General features: G+C 42.3%; 1 protein-coding gene across 1 annotated transcript in view; it reads right to left on the reverse strand.

The window, feature by feature from the left end:
* XPR1 (xenotropic and polytropic retrovirus receptor 1) overlaps positions 1 to 21,128 on the reverse strand; it is a 169,049-nt gene that overhangs the window by 36,651 nt on the left and 111,270 nt on the right. The window contains exons 4-9 of the mRNA XM_049776466.1: positions 19,022 to 19,245; positions 17,811 to 17,960; positions 17,451 to 17,534; positions 10,529 to 10,610; positions 1,026 to 1,216; positions 647 to 826 (exon numbers count right to left, since the gene is read on the reverse strand). Of these exons, the coding sequence (XP_049632423.1) occupies positions 647 to 826; positions 1,026 to 1,216; positions 10,529 to 10,610; positions 17,451 to 17,534; positions 17,811 to 17,960; positions 19,022 to 19,245 (911 nt within the window). The remainder of the gene's footprint in view (positions 1 to 646; positions 827 to 1,025; positions 1,217 to 10,528; positions 10,611 to 17,450; positions 17,535 to 17,810; positions 17,961 to 19,021; positions 19,246 to 21,128) is intronic.

The following is a 21,128-nucleotide window of genomic DNA, read 5'->3' on the forward strand; positions in this document are numbered from 1 at the left end:
TGTTTTGGGGCCACTCTTAGTGGTGCTCAGGGTTTACTCTTGGTGGGGAACAGGGGGTAACATGTGATGCCAGGGATAGAACCCGGGTTGGCAAGGTCAGCACCTTATCCACTGTATTACCTCTCCCTTACCTTCATCACAAAAACCACAGGTACAATTTGAACAACAAATTCAACCCTTATGTCGGGACTGCATGACTATGAATCAATAAAGAAGCAGCAAAAGGAAAATATATGCTGGGCTACTCTGGACAATTAAAAGGCAGTAAATTCCAGCTTTCTCCTGCTTTGAGAAAAGAAAGCTCAGTGGGGTAGGGATGGGACATAATAGCAGAGCACATGCCTTGCATGGGAAAAGTGTTAGCCTTCAATTCTAGTACCGCATCACTCTTCCACCCCAAGCACTGCTGGAAGTATGTATCAAAGCAAACACAAATTCTTATTGGGCAAAACTGTTTCCTGTATTTGGATGTTTTACACAAAGAAACAAGAGGAAAAATGGGGGATTGTTTATCCTTGGGTCACTGCACACATTAGTCAAGGATACCTATGGGACAGTGTCCTGTGCTAACCACAATGTGAACCGTGCCTTGGGCACTCAGTGCTAGGATTCCTGGAGGGGGACAATGACAAGTGTCTGAACTTACCAACAGCTTCAATAGCCAAAACCGGGACTTGTAATAGAAGGTTTTGGTGGGGTTAATGAGAAACAAAGCCATGAATCCATACAGGGCAAGTGGGTACACGTATGTGGGGATGGCACTGATCGGAGCAAAGAAGCAGGCCAGAAGGCTCAGGCACCACAAAATCCCCAGGAATCCAGCAATCTGGAGGAAAAGAAAAATGAGGGGAGAGACAAGGAGAGAAAAAAATGTCATTTCATTGTTTACTCTAACTCAGATATCTCTATCATCAGAGTTATAAAGCCAATCACTTCTTCAAATCTAGACAATTCTATGCCCACAAAATGCAATATTTAGCTATTATAAATTCCATTTGCAGGGTCTTAGGACGTCCTTAGATTACCTCAAAGAGATGCTGATGTGATAAATTGCTTCTCGGGTTAAGTTCAAAGATGAGCACATGGTTGACTCCGGCCTGTCTCCAACCATACGTGTTGATACCCAGTAGAAAAAGGAATTCAATCAGGAGAAAACCACCCCGATAAATTCGTATCAAGGGCCATATGCTTCTACTGGTTTCAAGTTTAAATACAGCTGAAAGAATATTAAATAAGTGGTTAGAAAAGCCGGTGTAGTTTTTTTTTGTAGTTATTTGGGGGGGGTCACACCTAGCAGCGCTCAGGGACTACTGGCTCTACGCTCAGAAATTGCCCCCGGCAGGGTCGGGGGGACCATATGGGATGCCGGGATTTGAACCACCGTCCTTCTGCATGCAAGGCAAATGTCCTACTGCTGTGTAATCTCTTCGGCCCCTGTGTAGTTTTTTGTTTACTAGTTTGTTTTGTGCCACATCTGGTGATGTTAAGGAATTACTTCTGGTACTGCTCTCAGAAATCACTCCTGGTAGGCTAGGGGATCCATATGAGATGCTGGGGGGAAAAAAAAACCCAGGTTGGCCATGTCATGTGCAAGACAAACGCCCTACCTGCTGTTATCGCTCTGCCCCCACCCCACCCCCCCAGTGTAGCTTTTAAGTCTTTGAGTTCCCAGTCATGAAACTGTGGCAGTTTTGAAACTGATCCTTTTCTATCAATGAAAGCCTAACCACGGATAATTTATCTCAGGAGCTTGACTGATAAACTTGCCCCCCTACATTCCTTCCCTTCTTCATTTCATGCTGCAAGATTCCAGCAGAAGTTTTCCTGAAATTTGACTTTCAGCCTGGTAGCACTCTGTTCCATTCAGTTACTCAATGATAGAGAAATCCCTCAGGTCAGCCTGTCAGGTGGGGATTTCTACTATTGCAGGATGCCTTTGTATTTGGTTTGTCCATTGTTCAATGGAACATAACACTTACCTCACAGACTTGCTGAGAAGCTAAAAGTAGATTACTTGAAAGCAATGTGAAGGTGTAAATGTCACTTGACTGACAACAGTTAATATTTATAGAGCTAAGGGATGTCCTTGGGATTTTCCATCTAACAAACAGTTCATCTACCGTATTTTCCGGCGTATGAGACAACCCCTTAATTTTACAGTTAAAACATAGGTTTAGGCCTATATTTGCTGTATAAGACAGAATGTTCCTGTGCTGCAACTGTATCTTCCACAGTGAGCCAATCACAACAAGCAAAGGTCCAAAGGTTATACTGTAACAGACTTCCTCTCTGACTGGCCAATCTGAGCAGGCTTTTTACAGTGTAGATTCGGGTCCAGAACATTGTCTAATTTGCATGCATAAAAAACCTGCTTAGATTGGCTGAGTTAGAGAGGTGGTCCAAGCAGCCTGGCAGTGATTGGTGCAGGATTGAGTTGGAAAATTCATTTTGTGGCAATATTCAGACAATTTTCGTTTAGCGGCATATTGAAACATTTTTCGGGATATACTCGGCGTATAAGACAACCCGATTTTCGATTGACTTTTTTTTTGTTTCAAAAGTCGTCTTATACGCCGGAAAATATGGTAATCTTCATGATGGCTGTTTTTTAAAACGTTTATTTTCATTTAACTGAGGAGCACTGAGAGGTTATTTGCCAGGATTTCTGAACAAGTGCAGGGCAGAGCCAGGATTTGAACCTAAACAAGTTACTCCAAAGCACCACCTCTGAATCTCTACAATCTGTTACCATTTGCCCAGCAAATGTTCAGCACTATGGGTATTTTACAGTTTTTTCCTAAGCTCTGGGTGTCACAGTTCAACTGCTTCAAAATCTGATCCCCATTCCTTCCTGAACTTACATGACAGTTCTAAAATCTTAATTTTTACTACCACCTAATGGATTTTTAAAAAATATTTTTAGGACCCGGAGAGATAGCCAAGCGGCGTTTTTGCCTTGCAAGCAGCCGATCCAGGACCAAAGGTGGTTGGTTCGAATCCCGGTGTCCCATATGGTCCCCTGTGCCTGCCAGGAGCTATTTCTGAGCAGACAGCTAGGAGAAACCCCTGAGCACCGCCGGGTGTGGCCCAAAAACCAAAAAAAAATTGTTTTAAAGCAAATTTACTATTCACATTTGCTTGTGTGAAATGGTTTATTCTCTCTCTCAATTCAAATTTGCTCTGAGTATGGCCCAAAAACAAAAACAAAAAATTGCTTCGGAGACAAGGGCAACAACCAGCAGTGCTTGGGGGTCCTTTAAGTGCTGAGGAATAAATGTGGGGTTTGGGTCAAGCTTGACCCAAACAAATCATGTACTCCAGCCTTTCAGACTATCTCCCAGTCTCTCTCAAATTTGACTTTGTTTTTAGGCCACACCTGGAGATGCTCAGGGCTTACTCCTGACTCTGCACTAAGGAATAACTCCTGGTGGTGCTGAGGGAATCATATGGGATGTGGGGATCAAACCAGGTTGACATGTGCAAGGCGAGCATCCTCTCTGCTGTGCTATCTATTCTAGCCCGTAATTTGAATTTTACTTCTTTTGGGGGGGGGGGCACATCCAATGATGCTCAGGGGTTACTCCTGTCTATGTGCTCAGAAATCGCCCCTGGCAGGCTCAGGGGACCATATGAGATGCCGGGATTCGAACCACTGACATTCTGCATGAAATTCTGCCTTACTTCCATGCTATCTCTCCGGCCCCCTAAATTTTATTTTTAATTAGGGGCCAGATGTGATAAAATCTATAAAGTCAGAATCTCAATGCCTTACTTTGAGATAGTTCGCCATGTACTAAGCATTCAATTTGGTTGATAAAGTGCCAGTTTTTTCATATAGCTCTAAAATGTACTGTTAATGTAATTCACATAAATGTTAATCATATATTCCCTATAAACCCACTTAGGTTATCTTTTTTTTTTTTTTCCTTCAGGCCATACCCATTTGATGCTCAGGGATTACTCCTGGCTAAGCGCTCAGAAATTGCCCCTGGCTTGGGGGGACCATATGGGACGCCCGGGGATCGAACCGCGGTCCTTCCTTGGCTAGTGCTTGCAAGGCAGACACCTTACCTCTAGCGCCACCTCACCGGCCCCATGGTTATCTTTATACATTTATATATACTATATATTCAATAATATAAAAGTTAAAAGGAAGCCGCCTTTTTTCTAGAGCAAGTACTACAGGCCAGATTTCAAATCCTAGTTAAACTAAGGGCAAATTATTTAATTCTCCCAAGTCTCACTTTCCTTGTTGATCTTCGGAGGTAAATAACCCTTCTCTTAAGTTTATTAAAAAGATTAAATTTGAACAAAATAAATGCTTAAGGCAATGTTTGGCCCATTATGCACACTCAGAATATATCTATTTTTCTTGAAGAAACTTTATTTTTCCCAGACACATTAATTCAGTGTCTATTATCCATATGAAAGCAATATGAGATGTAGGAATTTACTAATGAACAACAGACAGAAGAGCTGTTTTTCCAAGCTCTTGTTCTGTAGAATGTCAGAGATCAAAGCTTTGATGCACAACAGTGAGATCAAAAGATCACAGATGATATCTGGTGCTATTTTAGGGGGCTGATCTGGTTCTCACGGCGGCCCTGACATTTGCCGGAAGTTGGGAACAATGAATCATGTGAGTATGTGGAGAGCTGGAGCGAAGGAGAGGGAAAGTACACAAAGGACAAGGACAGCTCTGAGACTGGGCTGTTCCAGGAACAGGGAAAACACCCAGGTGACTGGGAATGAATGAGAGCTTCAGGTGCCACCAGGGCAGAGTTTTGTAGCACAGCCTCAAGAGTGAAGCTTTTACTTTCATATGTGAAGTCAATGAATGTAAGGTCTTGTATGTAAGTAGGGGAAAAGTTAACAATTTTTTTTGGGGGGGCAACATCTGGCTGTGCTTGGGGCTCAATCCTGGCTTTGTGCTCAGGGATCACTCCTGGTGCACTTGGGGTTCCCAATGAGATGCCGGAGACGAAACCTGGATCATCACATGCAATGCCAGCACCCTCCCCTCTCTGCTCCTGGCCCAGAGATGAACAATTTTAAAGGATGACCATAACTGGAATATGAAGAACAGTCTGTAAGTAACAAGTAAGAAAGGAAGCCAGGTTAGTTTTGCAGTTATAAAGGAAAACCAGGTCTGTTTTTCCATCCTGATTCCTATGCAAAGGTCCTAGATGCAGGACAACAGTTGGGACAAATAAACACCCAGAGCTGACAAATTCAGCTACGTGGCAGGGCACAAGTCAACGCAGGAGATCCAGCAGTGTTTGAGGATGTCAGCAAACAACAGCCTGAAAAAGGGAGAAGAGAAAATTCTGGGAGCACTGGAGGAAGTACAGGTCCAATGTGCCCAGCCTAGGCTCAGTCCCTGTCACCACAGAGCTGGAGCAGCAGCTCATGGTCAGCTCTGGCACTGGGCTGCCCAGTTTGTGAGAATCTCTGACAATGATCCGGAGACAACCAGACTGCCTCCTCTGCCCTGCCCTGCCAAAGAATTACAATGGCAACAGCATACAAAATAATGCAACAAACTTTTACTTAAAAATATTTATTTTGGCCTTCTTGGTGATGCCCAGCAGTGCAAAAGGCTGCCCTGAGTTGGAGTGTCACATGTCCACTCCAGCCTTCTGAACAACCCCCATGGGCCTCATTTAGGAATAAATTTAACTAAGAAGGTGGAAAAACGTACTGTAAAGTACTTCTGGAAAAGGAAATCCATATTGTAGTGAAGTTTATACATTTACAGAGGTATAAGGTTGTTAAAAAAAAAAAGAAAAAGAAACAAGGGCCAGAGAGATAGCAAAGCGGTAGGGCGTTTGCCTTGCAAGTACCCGACCCAGTGGTTCAAATCTCAGCATCCCATATGGTCTCTCGTGCCTGCTAGGAGTGATTTCTAAGCAGAGAGCCAGAACCCTTAGTGCCGCCGGGTATGGCCCAAAAACCGAAAGAAAAAAAAAAAAGAAAAAAGATTAACAATCACGCTCATGGGTTGGAAGACAGACTTGCTATTAAAATAAAAATGCTGCCCAAACTGATCTTATACTAAATCTGTAGATTTATGGCAGACTGATTTTCAACAAGTCTCTTAAACAAATGATGGTACAAACATTGGATATTCCCATGCAGAAGGATGAAGGTAAGCCCCTATCTCACACCACACTGCATTATTTCAAACTGAATCAATGACCTAAATATAAGAGCTAGAACCCCAGAACCTAAAACAGAGGGTATATCTTACATCTTGGATTTGGCGATGAGCTGAACTTTCATCAAAATTAAAAGTTTTGGGGCTGAACAAAGTGGTAAAGCATTTGCCTTGCATGCTACCAACTTGGGATGAATCTGGGTCTGACTCCCGGCACCCCATATAGTCCTCGGAGCCTTTCAGGAGTGATTTCTGAGTGCAGAGCCAGGAGTAACCCGACTGCTGCTGGGTGTGGCCCAGGCACCCTAGCCCCCACCAAATTAAAAGCTTTTGTGCACCAAAGGTCATTCCCCAAAAAGTGAAGGCCAACTTGGGGCCAGAGAGATAGCATGGAGGTAGGGCATTTGCCTTGCATGCAGAAAGACATGTGGTTTGAATCTCAGCATCCCATATAGTCCCCCGAACCTGCCAGGAGTGATTTCTGAGTGTAGAGCCAGGAGTAACCCTTGAGTGCTGCCGGGTGTAACATAAAAACCAAAAAAAAAAAAAAAAAAGTGAAGGCCAACTATCATGGTAGAAAACTTTAGTGTATTAATTGTCTGAAAGGGACCTAATTTAAGAGTATGCGAGCATTTTACCAAAGAGAATATACAAGGAGCCAATAAGCAAGTAAAAAACATGCTCAAAAACATTAGTCATTATGGAATCAAAACCATTAACAATATTCTGTTTCCTCTCCATTAAGATAGCAAGTTTTTTGTTTTTTTTTTTTAAGAAGCATGCTTCCCTACCCACCACTCCCAAATTGGAAGTGTGAGCCATGTGTTGGGGAGAAAACAGACTCTGTAGCTATTGAAGTAAAAACAACTTGATGGTACTGTAGAAAATTAAACACAGAATTGCCATATAACTGAGCAGTTCTGCAACAAGTTACAGTCTGGGGGGAAAATAAAAACAAGATACAGTTGAGTTTAACATTATCAAAAGGCAACTTCAAGCATAATGAAAGCAAGTCCACAAATAGCATCTTTTGTTCAATCTGGTCAGGATTTTTCTTTCCTTCTCCCCATCCACAATAGAATTAAAAGGATACAAACAACAGAGTCTATGTTAATGTTGGCAGATAATGCCAAACAGTTCACAAAAGTCTTGTGCCACTTTCATTTGTCTGGTCCAGGATTTTCATGGCATTCCATCACATAGGGTTATGATTTATTTAAAGCAGGGCTTCACAACCTTTTCTCCATGTGGTCCCCTTCCAACTTCCTACTGGTTGGCCCCTACGTTCATGTTGTGCCCCCATTTATTTTAGTTTCACTTATAGCCCTTTGGAATATTCTGGGGGCCTGGAGGGAGCTATGTGAGAAATATTCATTTACACAGTGTCCAATTAGGTGGATTTGAGGATTTTGCCATTATAAACAAAATGATGATGAATAAATACCCTCCTTTCATATATGTTTGTATCCATGTTTGGGTATGTTTTCAAGATAAATTCCTAGATATAAAAGTTTCATCAATGTAATTACAGTAAAACATTTTTAATGCACACCAACAAATTATCCACTAAACATTGACACAAATGTTCTCTCTCATACAAGGGATATAAAGAAACATAGTGGTAGAATAATGAATACTCAAAGACAATGAAAACTAAAAACATGAGAACTGGTCTTCAGTAGCAAACATGGGGCTGGGCAATAAGACAGAGAGGGGGTGATACTGATGGTGGAGGGAAGCATTTAATGGGAAAGGAGGCAGTGCTGGAAGGTGGCAAAGTGTCAGCTATGAAATCCTGCTGGCAGCAGTATTGTAAACCACATTGCAAAAACTAAAAGCACCTCTCACAGAAGCAGACCAGTATATTGCAGGAAAATAGGGGAGGGAGGGCACTGATAGAGAGAAGTGGACACAGTAAAGGGACCAAGTGCTGAAACCTGATCATGAATTAGACTTAATTTCAAGGTGACTAAATGGGAAAAAAAAAATTATCCTTAAAAAAGACTGCAACAGGGGCCGAAGAGATAGCATGGAGATAAGGGATTTGCCTTGCGTGCAGAAGGTTGGTGGTTCGAATCTCGACATCCCATATGGTCCCCCGAGCCTGCCAGGAATGAATTCTGAGTGTGGAGTCAGGAGTGACCCCTGAATGCTGCCAGGTGTGATCTCCCCCAAAAAAAGGGAGAGAGAGAGACTTCAACAATTATTACTTGGGCACTAATCTACAAGGGCCTGCTATCTTATACCTTAACTGACCAAACTTATATTTGTGTCAAACCAAAAATGGTGCCTTAGTACCAGCTTTAGAACTTTGAACAGGTATCTTTCTACCTCCATGAAACCATCTGGAATATACGATTTTTTTCAGATTATTAAACATCACATTAGATCCCCTTGAGAGACCACAGCACTATGCCTATTTTGTGAAGTGAACATTTAAAAGAATGAATCATGCTTGTACATGCATTACCACTATGTTTCTCTCTCAAATCTCAGCCTTGTTATCTTTTCAGAACCCGCAGGGAGATAGAGGAGAACAGACAGCTGGCTTTATTTATTCTGCCTCCCCCTCCACCACCAACACACAGACACACAAAGATCCAGTCAAGAAGGTTTTTAAGGTGAGAGAACATTCACACACAACACTATAACACATGAACTACAACAAATTAAAAATCAAACCAGACCGTCTTCATAAAAGTGGATAGTAACCAAATAGAAAAAAGCCAAATTATCTGAGTTTAAAAAAATAACAACCCTATTTTCAATCTGTGCACATTAAAATGCAATGATTTCCTTTGTGCCTTCTTCAATGTTCAATTATCACCAGTCATCTCCACATGACTAAGATGTGTCATTGAGAAAGAACAACTCTCACTACTTAACGCTACACACTTTCTATTTATGCAGTATATGGTTTACTTAAGCTCGTAAGATGACCTCTAGGAATTGGTCTCAGACATTGTTTTTTTCTCATCTACTTTCCTTTATTCTAGTTGGAGCCATCAATTTCTTCCTTTAAGATCCCCTCTACCTCCTCCCAGGTCCCTCGACTCCAGCCCAATCATCTCTATCTGCTCCCATTCCTTGGAACGGCTTTTGATACTATCGGTGTTTGGCATAAAGGCTGTCTTGTTCCACAAAATTTCTCCAGAAGCTCAAGCTGAAAAGTTATCACTTGTTTTTCTGATGTGCTTAGTGATCTGGTGCTCTCTTGTGGTATATATAATTTATATTTTGGGGATGGGGTGGGGCCATATCTGACCATGCTCAATGTTTACTCTTAGCTCTTACTCAGGCTGTGATTATAAAAACAAAAGCAATAAGTTAGAAAATAAAGAAACAAAGATTCTAAGATATTGCCTGCAGTACTGAATAGAGGTGGGGTTGAGAGGGATGAGGGGGGACTTAGGACAACAGTACGGGGAGGAATATTGTCACTTTGTCAATGGTGACTTTGGTGGATGGTGTTATGTAGTACCAATGTAAGTCTAACACATCAATATTAGGGGCTGGAGCGATGGTGCAAGCGGTAAGGCATCTGCCTTGCTTGCGCTAGCCTAGAACAGACAGCGGTTTGATCCCCTGGTGTCCCTTATGGTTCCCCCAAGCCAGGAGCGATTTCTGAGCGCATAGCCAGGAGTAACCCGTGAGCGTCATCGTGTGTTGCCCCCCCCAACAAAAAAAGCATCAATATTAATAGTATTGTAAAAATCATCCCTAATGTATAATTGTCAAACAAATCAATACAAAATAAAAAGCTTAAGCTATTATGCACACACAAAAGTACAAATAAAAACAATTTTGCTGTTAGATAAATGGCCAAGAGATAGTTCCAGGGTTAAGAACTTGCATGCACCAGACCCTGGCTCAATTTCTCGCACCACAAAGACCTCAGCCTATGTCTGGAGAGTCCCAATCTCCCACTCAAAGACAGGCAAAAGCCTCTCTACAAGCTGTTATAAATTGGGTTATAATTTTACAATGTGCAACTGGTAATCAATCTTTTGTTGTTTGTTTTCTCTTTGGGGGCCATACCAGGTAGTGTTCAGGGGATACTTCTGGCTCTGCACTTAGGTATCTTTTCTGACAGGCTCAGGGCACCAGAGATTGAGTGTGTGCAAGGAAAGCAACCTACATGCTGCTATCTCTCTGACCTCCAAACTAGTAATATTTTAAAGAATTAAGATTCTCTGGGGATGGGGTGAGCAATGACTAATCAAATCCTTATCATGAATAAGAATGGAAATCAATTCGAAAAAAGTTTTTCTTTTAGTAGCTTTTGTTACAAGCTTAATTCCTTATGGAGGAACAGAACATGAGAAAAGCATATTAGTAAGAATAATTTAATTTAAAAATTAAACTACTTACCGGCAAGCACAAGGGTAATGTTCAGTACAAGGAAGATTCCACAAAATAGGCCAACCCTAAAAGTAGTCCATGCTGGTGCAGGCTGTGGGCAGAAAAAGAACACTGGGGGAATAGAGCTAAAGATTGAACAGTGAATTTAGCACAAGTTATAGTACAGGTAAATTAGTGGCAGAGGCCTCAACGTTCTACCATAAAAGCTATACATACTCTGAATGCTTAGAATTCTGCAACCAAGAACTCAGTTCCAGAATTCTGGTTTTTGAAATTATTTTACAGAAATCTGAGTTATTAGATAATCAACATAAATTTTCTCACATGACAGACTTAAGGTGTAAAATTTCACTTTACAAGCCACATGCCTTTCTTTTGTCAGCCAGTACCACTCAGTAGATACTTGATATAATGAATAACCATTGAAGGCAGTGATAAAAACAAGCAGACTTGGCACCGGAGAGACAGGGTAGAGATTAAGGTATGCAATGCGCCCTGAGCACTATTGGATGAAGCCAGGAGGTCCCAGAACACCGGTGTCCTAAGTGGTCCCTAACACTGCAGGGTCTGAGCAGCACTATAACCTTGGTCCAAGGATTAGACTATTGGCCAAAGACCACTTGCAGGGTCTCTGAGGCCCATGAGCACAGGCTGGACTGGATCCTGGCTTTGTGCTCAGGGAATCTCCTTGAAGTGCCTGGTGCTGGAAATCAAACCTAAGCTGGTACCATGCACAGTGCATACCCTGCCTGCTATAACATATCTTCAGTCCGTTATTTCCTTTTTTAAGGTAGAATGGTCTTCTATTGTATGGACGTGCCAGAAACTGTTTACCACTGGCTAACTCCTGGGTTGTTCCCACTTTTTTTAAAGCACTTTAAAGTTTTATTCTTATTTTGGGGGGGGGCACACCGGGGGCACTCAGGGGTTAGTTAATCTTGGCTCTGCACTGAGAAATTGCTCTTGACAGGTTCAGTGAACCATATGAGATGCTGGAGATTGAACCTGGGTCTGTGAAAGTTTTATTGTTAAGAATGTGCAAAGCCGGGCCCGGAGAGATAGCACAATGGCGTTTGCCTTGCAAGCAGCCAATCCAGGACCAAAGGTGGTTGGTTTGAGGTGTCCCATATGGTCCCCCGTGCCTGCCAGGAGCTATTTCTGAGCAGATAGCCAGGAGTAACCCCTGAGCACTGCCGGGTGTGGCCCAAAAACCAAAAAAAAAAAAAAAAAAAAAAAAAAGAATGTGCAAAGCCAAGAAGACTCCACATGCCAGGACTTCTTGGTGTCTTCCACTGGTATGTTGGGGGCTCTGGGCAGGACAGCTAGCCATAGGACCCCTGGGCTGACCACTTAGTCCAGGGGACTTAGATTCCCCCACGCCAGACTGGTCTTCAGGGCTAGGCCTTGTGAATCGGGCCCTGAGGGGAAGGGTTGGGGAAATAAATTCCTGTCGTATGCATACTGGACCCCATTCAGAGGTTCTTTTCTTACTAGTATTCATGTTCAAAAGTGCGCGGGCACATACTTTTTAACTTCACCCAAAAATGTTCTTAATTCTTGATTGTTTCTAGGGAAAAAAATGGAATGCCCTAGATTTGGATAACATTCAAATAGGTCTCTAAAATCAGTGTATATGTAGACGTGACTTCCTATACAGTGGTCCTCTCTGACTGCCAAGCCCAATCTATAAACAATTCATCTATACAATGTATATAGCCCCTCTGATATATTGCCCCTCCCCCACACCAGAGCCCCTTCTACTCCTTCATTTCCCAATCCGGATTCGTTATCTTCCCCTTAATTAACCCTCTTTACCCTCAGTTCTTAACTTGTTAGGCACCAAGACCAACCTCCTGCCCCAACAAAGTCTGCCCTTTCGCACACCCCTACAAAGTTCATTTTTACTCCTTAACTCTCTCACCCCCAACCATCAGTACCCCACATTTACTCTTTTTAACTTCAGTACTGCACAGTCCTAATCACAGACCAAAGTCATGCATTGGATTTAACAACCCCCAACTATTTCAAAAGACATAAGATGGACACATATCTTGAATATTTTATGTGTATTTTCTTTGACAGCTATAACTCTTACTAAATATTCTTTTACATTGACTTTTCTACCCACTTCTTATCTTTTCTCTTTGTGAGTTATTCAATAAGGAATTTTGGTGAAAGAGTCCCTCAGTTTAATGCTTATGATTGAACCATGTCATGGGGATTGTTGGACTTGTTCTTACAGCCCCCATATGCGCCGATAACGCCACATGGCATTGTTCCTTGTTTGACAGGCACATTAAAATGGGAAAATACTATACATACAAATAAGTTCTTATCTAATAAGAGATTGGAACATACAAATCTTGTAGTGCAATGGGACCTTACACCCTGAACATTGATATAATGACCAGGCACAGGCCTCAGAAGAATGGGCATCCTCCTCCGTTCACCCCTGAACCAGGGAAGCTATCTACAAAATATCCAAGGATTTTTATAACAACATCTGGAAGCAATCCTCTACCAGGGAAGACCCTACCACTGCTCTGGCATCGACCTGCTCAAAAGAGACTTCCCTTAACACTAAGAAGACTTGACAACAACAACGACCTGCTTACAGGACAGGGCTCTCTGCATTGCCCTTTAATTGTGAGGTGAAACGAGAGGACACTCCACACCATCCTGACTGCAATGTAGGATATGCAGATTCCAGGATCTTTAATACAGAAACATGATACCACCAACAACAGAGACTGTGTGAAAAATAAAAGTTAATGGCACTAGAGACAATGACTTGGATTGGACAAACTAGTTTGGCTGGAGCCTAGAGTTGGTCTTATGCCAGGAAACTTCAGGGGTAGGGTCTCCTTGTATTTAGGCCAGGCTTTTCCTTTCCATGTCCCTCATAGTTTGGTGGGCCTATGCAAACAATAATTGCCACTCTAACACCATTTTTACTGTGCTCCTTTGACTCTAATCCTTAAGAAAAACAATCCACTTAAACTTTTGAGGTTAACTTAAACTAATATGCATGTGCATGGAAATGTAAAAAAGTACTTTGCCTTCAATGTTTAAGGAGTTACATAAGTTTTATGGCTTTAGATTGCTTTGTGTGCTGCTAAGAAATATTATGTATTACAATCTGGGGGCTTGTGGGACAAATTGTACATGGGTTCTGTTTTATCTTTCTTTTCTGAAAGTTCAAAGTTCAGATATCAGCAAGGGGATTTCTGAGAATTCTGTTTATGGGTGATTGTCCTTCCACTGTAACTTTACCTTGTCATCTTTCTTTGCATCTTTGTTCTCATAATTAAAAATTAAAAAAATTTGCAAATCCAGTTTATATAGAGTAATTTAAAAATTACTTTCCAATAATGAGAATTAGTTAGGCAAATGATTCTGTATTTTTTCATGTCCGCCCCCTTTTTGTGGGGGCACACTGGTGATTCTCAGAGGTTACTTCCTGGCTATGTGCTCAGAAGTTGCTCCTGGCCTGGGGACCATATGGGATGCTGGAGGACTGAACCAGTCCCTCCTAGGCTAGCGCCAGCAAGGCAGATGCCTTACCACTTGCGCCACAGCTCCAGCCCCAAACTTTAAAAAAAAATTGTTTTATGTTTTTGTTTTTTTTTTTTTTTTTGGGTCACACCTGGCATCGCTCAGGTGTTCCTCCTGGCTCTATGCTCAGAAATCACTCCTGGCAGGCACGGGGGACCATATGGGATGCTGGGATTTGAACCACCGTCCTTCAGCATGCAAGTCAAACACCTTACCTCCATGCTATCTCTCCGGCCCCCTAAAAAATGTTTTTTATAAACACTGATTACAAAGATTTTTCCCCAGATAAAGTTGTTCATGAATGAGTTAGTCATACAATATACAACCACCGCCACTAGTACACATTTCCCATCACCACTGTCAACACTTTCTCTTTCCTCCCACCCACCTCTTCCCCACCTGCTTCACACTTTTTTGACATTGTGGTATGCACTACTGTTAATGAAGGGGAGCCATGCATATAGTATACCCTTTTCTACTCTAACTGCACTCTCTGCTCTTTGTGGCAAGCTTCCTACTATGGAGTGGTCCTCCTAATAATCTTCATCTCTATTGTTTCTGTCTTTTATTTTCCTTATATCCCACAGATGAGTGAGATTATTCTGTTTATCCCTCTCCCTCTAACTCATTTCTCTCAGCATAATCTACACATCTGGGCTGGAGCAATAGCACAGTCAGTAAGGCGTTTGCCTTGCACAGGGCAGACCCAGGACTGAACCAGGTTTGATCCCCAGGATCCCAAGCCTTCGAGGAGTAATATCCCTGAGTGCTGCTGAGTGTGGCCCAAACCCCTCCCCTGCCAAATCTCCATGTCCATGCATGTATAAACAAATTTCAAGACTTATTTTTTTTCTAACAGTTGCTAGAATTCCGTTGTGTAGATGTACCATAGTTTCTTTAGCCACTGTTTTGGGCACCTGAGTAGCTTCAAGATTCTGGCTATTGTAAATAGTGCTGTGATGAATAAAGGAGTGCAAAGGGCATCTTTGTATTGTTTTTGTGTTCCTGGGGTATATCCCTACGAGTGTTTTGTTGAATAAGGAAGCTTAATTTCCAGTTGTTTCCAGTTTTAAGCTGTGATAAAGTTGTTTACGATCATTTGTGTACAGGCCACATAATAAAAACATGTTTGTCTTTGGGGTGAACACCTGTGTGTTAAGGGCTGTATTATGCAGCAGAAGCAGCTTAAGAAACAGCCTAACTGTGTTGTAATGAGGCTGTATCATTTTACATTTCATCAGCAGTATATGATATCGCAGTTCTTATTTCTCCAACACTTGATCTGTCGATCCTTCTCTTTTTAGTCATTCTAATAGATGTGCTTCAGTTCACTGTGGTTTTAATTCACATTTTCCTAATTGACCTAACTGTGAAACCTTTATTGATCTTTAAGGCACATATTTACTACCCAATTATCTTTTGCATGTTTTAGAATGAGCAGTATGTTTTGTTGTTTTTGTTGTTTGTTGTTTTGGCCAGGCTGGGACCTGAACACAGGGGCCCACGTGTGGGCTTTACCACAAAGGCCCACATCCAGTCCTGGGTTGTATGTTTTATTATTGCATTCTGAGATTCTGCAGGAACAAGCCTTTATTAGACACGAGTATTTTGTAAACAATTTTCTCTAGTTTGTTCCTTTGCTTTTTATTTATTCTCCCGTCAATGGAAATGTGAAGTTTGGGGGCCGGAGAGATAGTATGAAGGTAAGGCGTTTGCCTTGCATGCAGAAGGATGGTGGTTCGAATCCCGGCATCCCATATGGTCCCTTGAGCCTGCCAGGAGTGATTTCTGAGCATAGAGCCAGGAGTAACCCCTGAGTACTGCTGGGCATGACCCAAAAAAAAAAAAAAAAGTGAAATTCTGATGTAATGTTTTTGGTGTCACTTTAAGAAACTCTTAAGATAAAGTCACCTACCTGGGCTTGCCTCTGTTTGTCCCCCGTCCCTCCCTGATTTTATGATTTTAGGTTTTTATTTTGGTCTGCACTATTTTGAATTTTGCATGACTTTTGAAGCACAGATGAAACTGTTTTTGCACCAGAGGCTTCGGAATCATTTGTTGAAGTGTCTAACCCTTTCCACTGAGCTGCTTTTGCATCTTTTTTGCTTTGTTCTGTGGGTCTTAGCTGATTGCAGCTGAAGGCTACCCTTGACTGCTGAGGGACCACATAGTGCTGGGAGCTGGCCTGCTCATGAAAAGCAATTGATCCAGTGCTAGCTGGATTGATCCATGCCATGCTTCTGCACCTTTATTTTTTTTTTTTTTTTTTTTTTTTTTGGTTTTTGGGCCACACCCGTTTGACGCTCAGGGGTTACTCCTGGCTATGTGCTCAGAAATCGCCCCTGGCTTGGGAGGACCATATGGGACACCGGGGGATCGAACCGAGGTCCTTCCTTGGCTAGCGCTTGCAAGGCAGACACCTTACCTCCAGCGCCACCTACCCGGCCCCTCTGCACCTTTATTGAATATTTTCTGTTCATCTATTTATTGGTCTACTTTGGGACTCTATACTGATCAGTTGATTTTTTTTTGCCTATGTTGACACTAATATTATATTATCTTAATTACTGTGGCTGTACAAAAAGCTTGATAGGCATGTTAACCTTTGAACATATTTATTTGGTTGTTTTGGCTTTTGCTGGTACTTTGTATTTCCATGTAAATATTACAATTTCCTCACTCAATATTTTTTTGGGGGGGCCACACCCGGTGACACTCAGGGTTTACTCCTGGCTATGCGCTAAGAAATCGCTCCTGGCTTGGGGGACGATATGGGGCGCGGGGGGGATAGAATCACGTTTCATCCTAAGCTAGCGCTTGCAAGGCAGACGCCTTACCTCTAGCGTCACTGCTCCAGCCCGATCCTATAAAAATCTTAACTCACTTAGTGAGACCAAAAGTTTGGTTCGTGTGGTAGTTAGTATGTATTAACAAGAGAAGAAATACATAAATAATCAGAGAAAAGTGGGAAGACATAATCCATTATGATGCAACATTTTTTAAAAACAAAATGGTGATCATCACTCCTGCATTGGGCTGGAAACTTTTCTTTTCTTTTCTTTTTTTTTTTTTTTTTTTTTTTTTTTTTTTTTGGTTTTTGGGCCACACCGGCGTTGCTCAGGGGTTACTCCTGGCTGTGGCTGTCTGCTCAGAAATAGCTCCTGGCAAGCACGGGGGACCATATGGGACACCGGGATTTGAACCAACCACCTTTGGTCCTGGATCGGCTGCTTGCAAGGCAAACGCCGCTGTGCTATCTCTCCGGGCCCTGAAAACTTTTTTTGAAGGAAAAGAATAAGGACTAAGTTTAGCTAAAAAGTCTGATCTGACTGTTCAATAGACAAAACCAGCCAATCAACAGGCAGCAAATACGAACCTGAGCAGCACCCAAGGGGGGGACACGTAAGCGCTTCATAGCCTTTTGTCTGTCACCATCTTCAAGTTCATTGGTCACCACAGCCTAAAGAGAAAGAGGATTGGATTTGATGCACACTACCCCAGAGTCATGCATGAGCCAATAGTGAGCCATGTACACATACATGGTACTCTGACAACCTCTGACTGACATAGCATAGAAAACTCATGAAAATACTAGGATTCAAAGTCAGCAGAAGGAGATTAGAAAAAGAAAAAGTATCTACATTCTGAAAGAGGGGTAGAAATGAGAGAAAAGCAGGCACGGGAAGCATTACAACAGGCTGTTATTGCAACAATCCGGGGCACAAGATGACTCCACCTCAGTTTCAGAGATGAGCTGGTTGATTTTCTTGCATGTATAAAACGGGGCCAATTCCACGTGCGCCACCCGCCAATCTGCTCCACGGGAGGTTTCCAGAATCTTGTCATGCTTTTTAAGGATTTTTCGAAACCCTGTAAAATTCAGATTCTACAGAAAAAAGAGACACTTCTATAAATACGCCACACATTAGCAGGGAAAATACATAGTACTGTGCAGTGACAGTAACAGGACAAAGATTGTGTCCATAAAGACATTATTCGTAAAAGGACTCTGTTCTTCCTTCATTTACTCCTTCTAAGGTAAACTAACTGAACTAAGAGCCCTGTTACTACAGTGCTGCAGTGACTTCCCCTAAGTCCTAAATTCAAGTAATTTTCACTTTGTACAGCTTTTGGTCATAATAGCATAGGACTCAGGCTTACTCTAAAGCTCTGTACTCAGAGACCACTCCTGGTGGTGCCCAGAGGACTCTGTGCTGTAAGAATCAAACTTGGGTTGGCTACAGTCACAGCAAGGACCTTACCTCGGGTACTGTGTTCTCACCAGCACAAGTCATTCTCATTTCTAGGGGGTGAGGGACATGATGGCAGTGCCCAGGGCTGATCCTGACAGAGACTGGCCCATGACTCCATGAAGTCGCATGCAAAATAAGTGCCTTACCTCCTTTACTATATCTATGCTCCCACTCCAAGAAGTTTTTATTTTTATTTTTATATGAACCACTGTCTGCAAAAAATTATATACTGTTAATTCTTTGATCAAAAGAATACTCTCAGAAAATTCATTTGCACTGAACACATTTACTGGCTCTGCTTTTCCAAAAGACTGAAGTAGCTATTTCTTCTCTACTATGTAGGAAGTAGAGGGAAAACCAGTTTCAATATTTAGTCTATGAATATTTTCTGTAACTGATTTTTTCTCTCATATGATTAAAAACATCATAATTTCACTTTAGAATCTACTCTTTAATATTGTACATAAAAGAGTTTACCACACAAACTTTCAAAACCAAGAAGTCTGTTCACCCTGTTGGTTACCTTTGACATTGGATTTGTGGTCAATCAGAACAGAAACCTCAAAATGCAATGGAAAGAGTAATGGCACAAAAAGATCTGAGCTGGTCACTGCAAAGTGCTCTGGAGAAAGCCTGGCACTTTCCCTGTCACTACAAGGCGTGGTTCTTGATCCAGGGTCTGGCTCCCCAGTACCTGATAGTTTTGCAGCAGGATAAGACTGAGGTAGAACTCGCTGAAGGCCAGTTTAAGGTCTTTGATGTTCCTATGCTGGACACGTTCTTCATGGGATAGGTGGAAGACTGGCTTTCGGCGCTGCCGCAGCGTAGTGACACCTGTGCTCTCCTTCTGTGCATCCAGCGAGGACTGCAGCTCATTTTGAAGAGTGGCAAACCGGCGCTGGGCCTCCGCAAGCTTTTCTGTGAGGAAGCAGAGACAAGCCGGCAAACTGTCAAGCTACAGAGGTTGGTGAAAGTTCTGAGGGATGCCACCATTTGATTACTCAAGAAAGGTCCTGGATCTTCCAAGGAAAAGTGATTACATCCAATAGGTAGCACCGAAGAAGAAACATGTTTATGAGTAATCCTTGCTTTCTACCTTGCAGGTTCTCCTCCCTGGAAAATCTTTATGCTATTTTTCTTTCCACAGAGGAGATGCAGAGCTTAAAGGAAGGTATTACAAGAGAAAATGTGAAATAGTGTGGCTACAAGGAGTCCAAAAACTAACTTGCCTGATTTTTAAAGGTTAAATGTGTACAATGAAATAGTATGTAGCCATCGAAAAAGAATAAGGTGGGGCTGGAGTGATAGCACAGCGGTAGAGCATTTGCCTTGCACCTGGCAGACCCAGGACAGACTTGTGTTCGATCCTGGGCATCCCATATGATCCAAGCCTGCCAGGAGTGATTTCTGAGTGAAGGGCCAGGAGTAACCCCTGAGCAGGTGTGCCTTCCCCCATCCAACCCCCCCAAAAAAGAATGAGGAATTACTGATTCCTGCTAGCTATTCAGACAGAACAGTCACTCATTTATGTGGATGAATCTCGAAGACATCAAGATTTAAATTAGGAGTCGGAGAGATAGCATAGCAGAAGGGCATTTGCGTTGCATGCAGCCGACCTGGGACAAACCTGAGTTCAATTCCTGGCATTCCAGGGACGGACCTGGGTTCAATTCCTGGCATCCCAAATGGTCCCCCGACCCTGCCAGGATCAATTTCTGAGATCAGAGTTAGGAGTAACCCGAGTGCTATCGGGTGTGATCCAAAAGCCAGAAAAAAAACAAAACAAAACAAAACAAACAAAAAAAAAACCCCAAAAAGATTTAAATGAAGAGTGTTATCCAAAATTGTCACCTTCAAAATTAGCAAAGCTATCAGTTACGTAACTGAAAGCTAAAATAAGGTTCATGTCTAAGATATATCTCTCTCCTCTCTCTCTCTGTCTCTCTCTCCTCTCCTCTCTCCTCCCTTTCTCTCTCTCTGTCTCTCTCTGTCTCTCTCTGTCTCTCTCTCTCTCTCTCTCTCGTTTTTTGTTTTTGGATCACACCTGGCAGCGCTCAGGGGTTACTCCTGGCAGGCTCGAGGGACCATATGGGATGCCGGGATTCGAACCAAAGACCTTCTGCATAAAAGGCTAAGCCACTATGATAAAAATAAAAATTATATTTAAAAAAAAAAAAGGCAAATGCCTTACCTCCATGCTATCTCTCCGCCCCCCGCCCCTTTTTAGGTCTAAGATCTCTTAATGGTGTTTACTTTTCTTGCTGCGTTATTCAACTGTTAGACCTCAGTGTAACTAGAAATGCAAAGTAAAATCATGGAGCTGGAGTGACAGTACAGTGTAGAGGAGACTTGCCTTGCATGTGGCTGACCTAGATTTAGTCCCCAGAATCCCATATAGTCTCCTTAACCTGTCAGAAGTGATTTGCCTTTTAAAAAAAGTAAATCATGGGGCCGGAGAGATAGCATGGAGGTAAGGCGTTTGCCTTTCATGCAGAAGGTCGGTGGTTCGAATCCCGGCATCCCATGTGGTCCCCTGAGCCTGCCAGGAGCGATTTCTGAGCATAGAGCCAGGAGGAATCCCTGAGCACTGCTGGTATGACCCAAAAACCAAAAAAATAAAATAAAATAAAATAAAATAAAATAAAAAAAGTAAATCCACCCACTAAAAAAAGTAAAATTAAAAAAATGTGGCCTGTTAGAACCATTTTAAGTGGTCATGTTACACTTCACATAATTTTTACACAGCTTTGACCAGTAATTCAGGTAATTAATTTCAGGTAATTATTACCTAAAATGTTAAC

Source organism: Suncus etruscus, chromosome 7, assembly GCF_024139225.1.
Source record: "Suncus etruscus isolate mSunEtr1 chromosome 7, mSunEtr1.pri.cur, whole genome shotgun sequence".
Lineage (NCBI taxonomy): Eukaryota > Metazoa > Chordata > Mammalia > Eulipotyphla > Soricidae > Suncus > Suncus etruscus.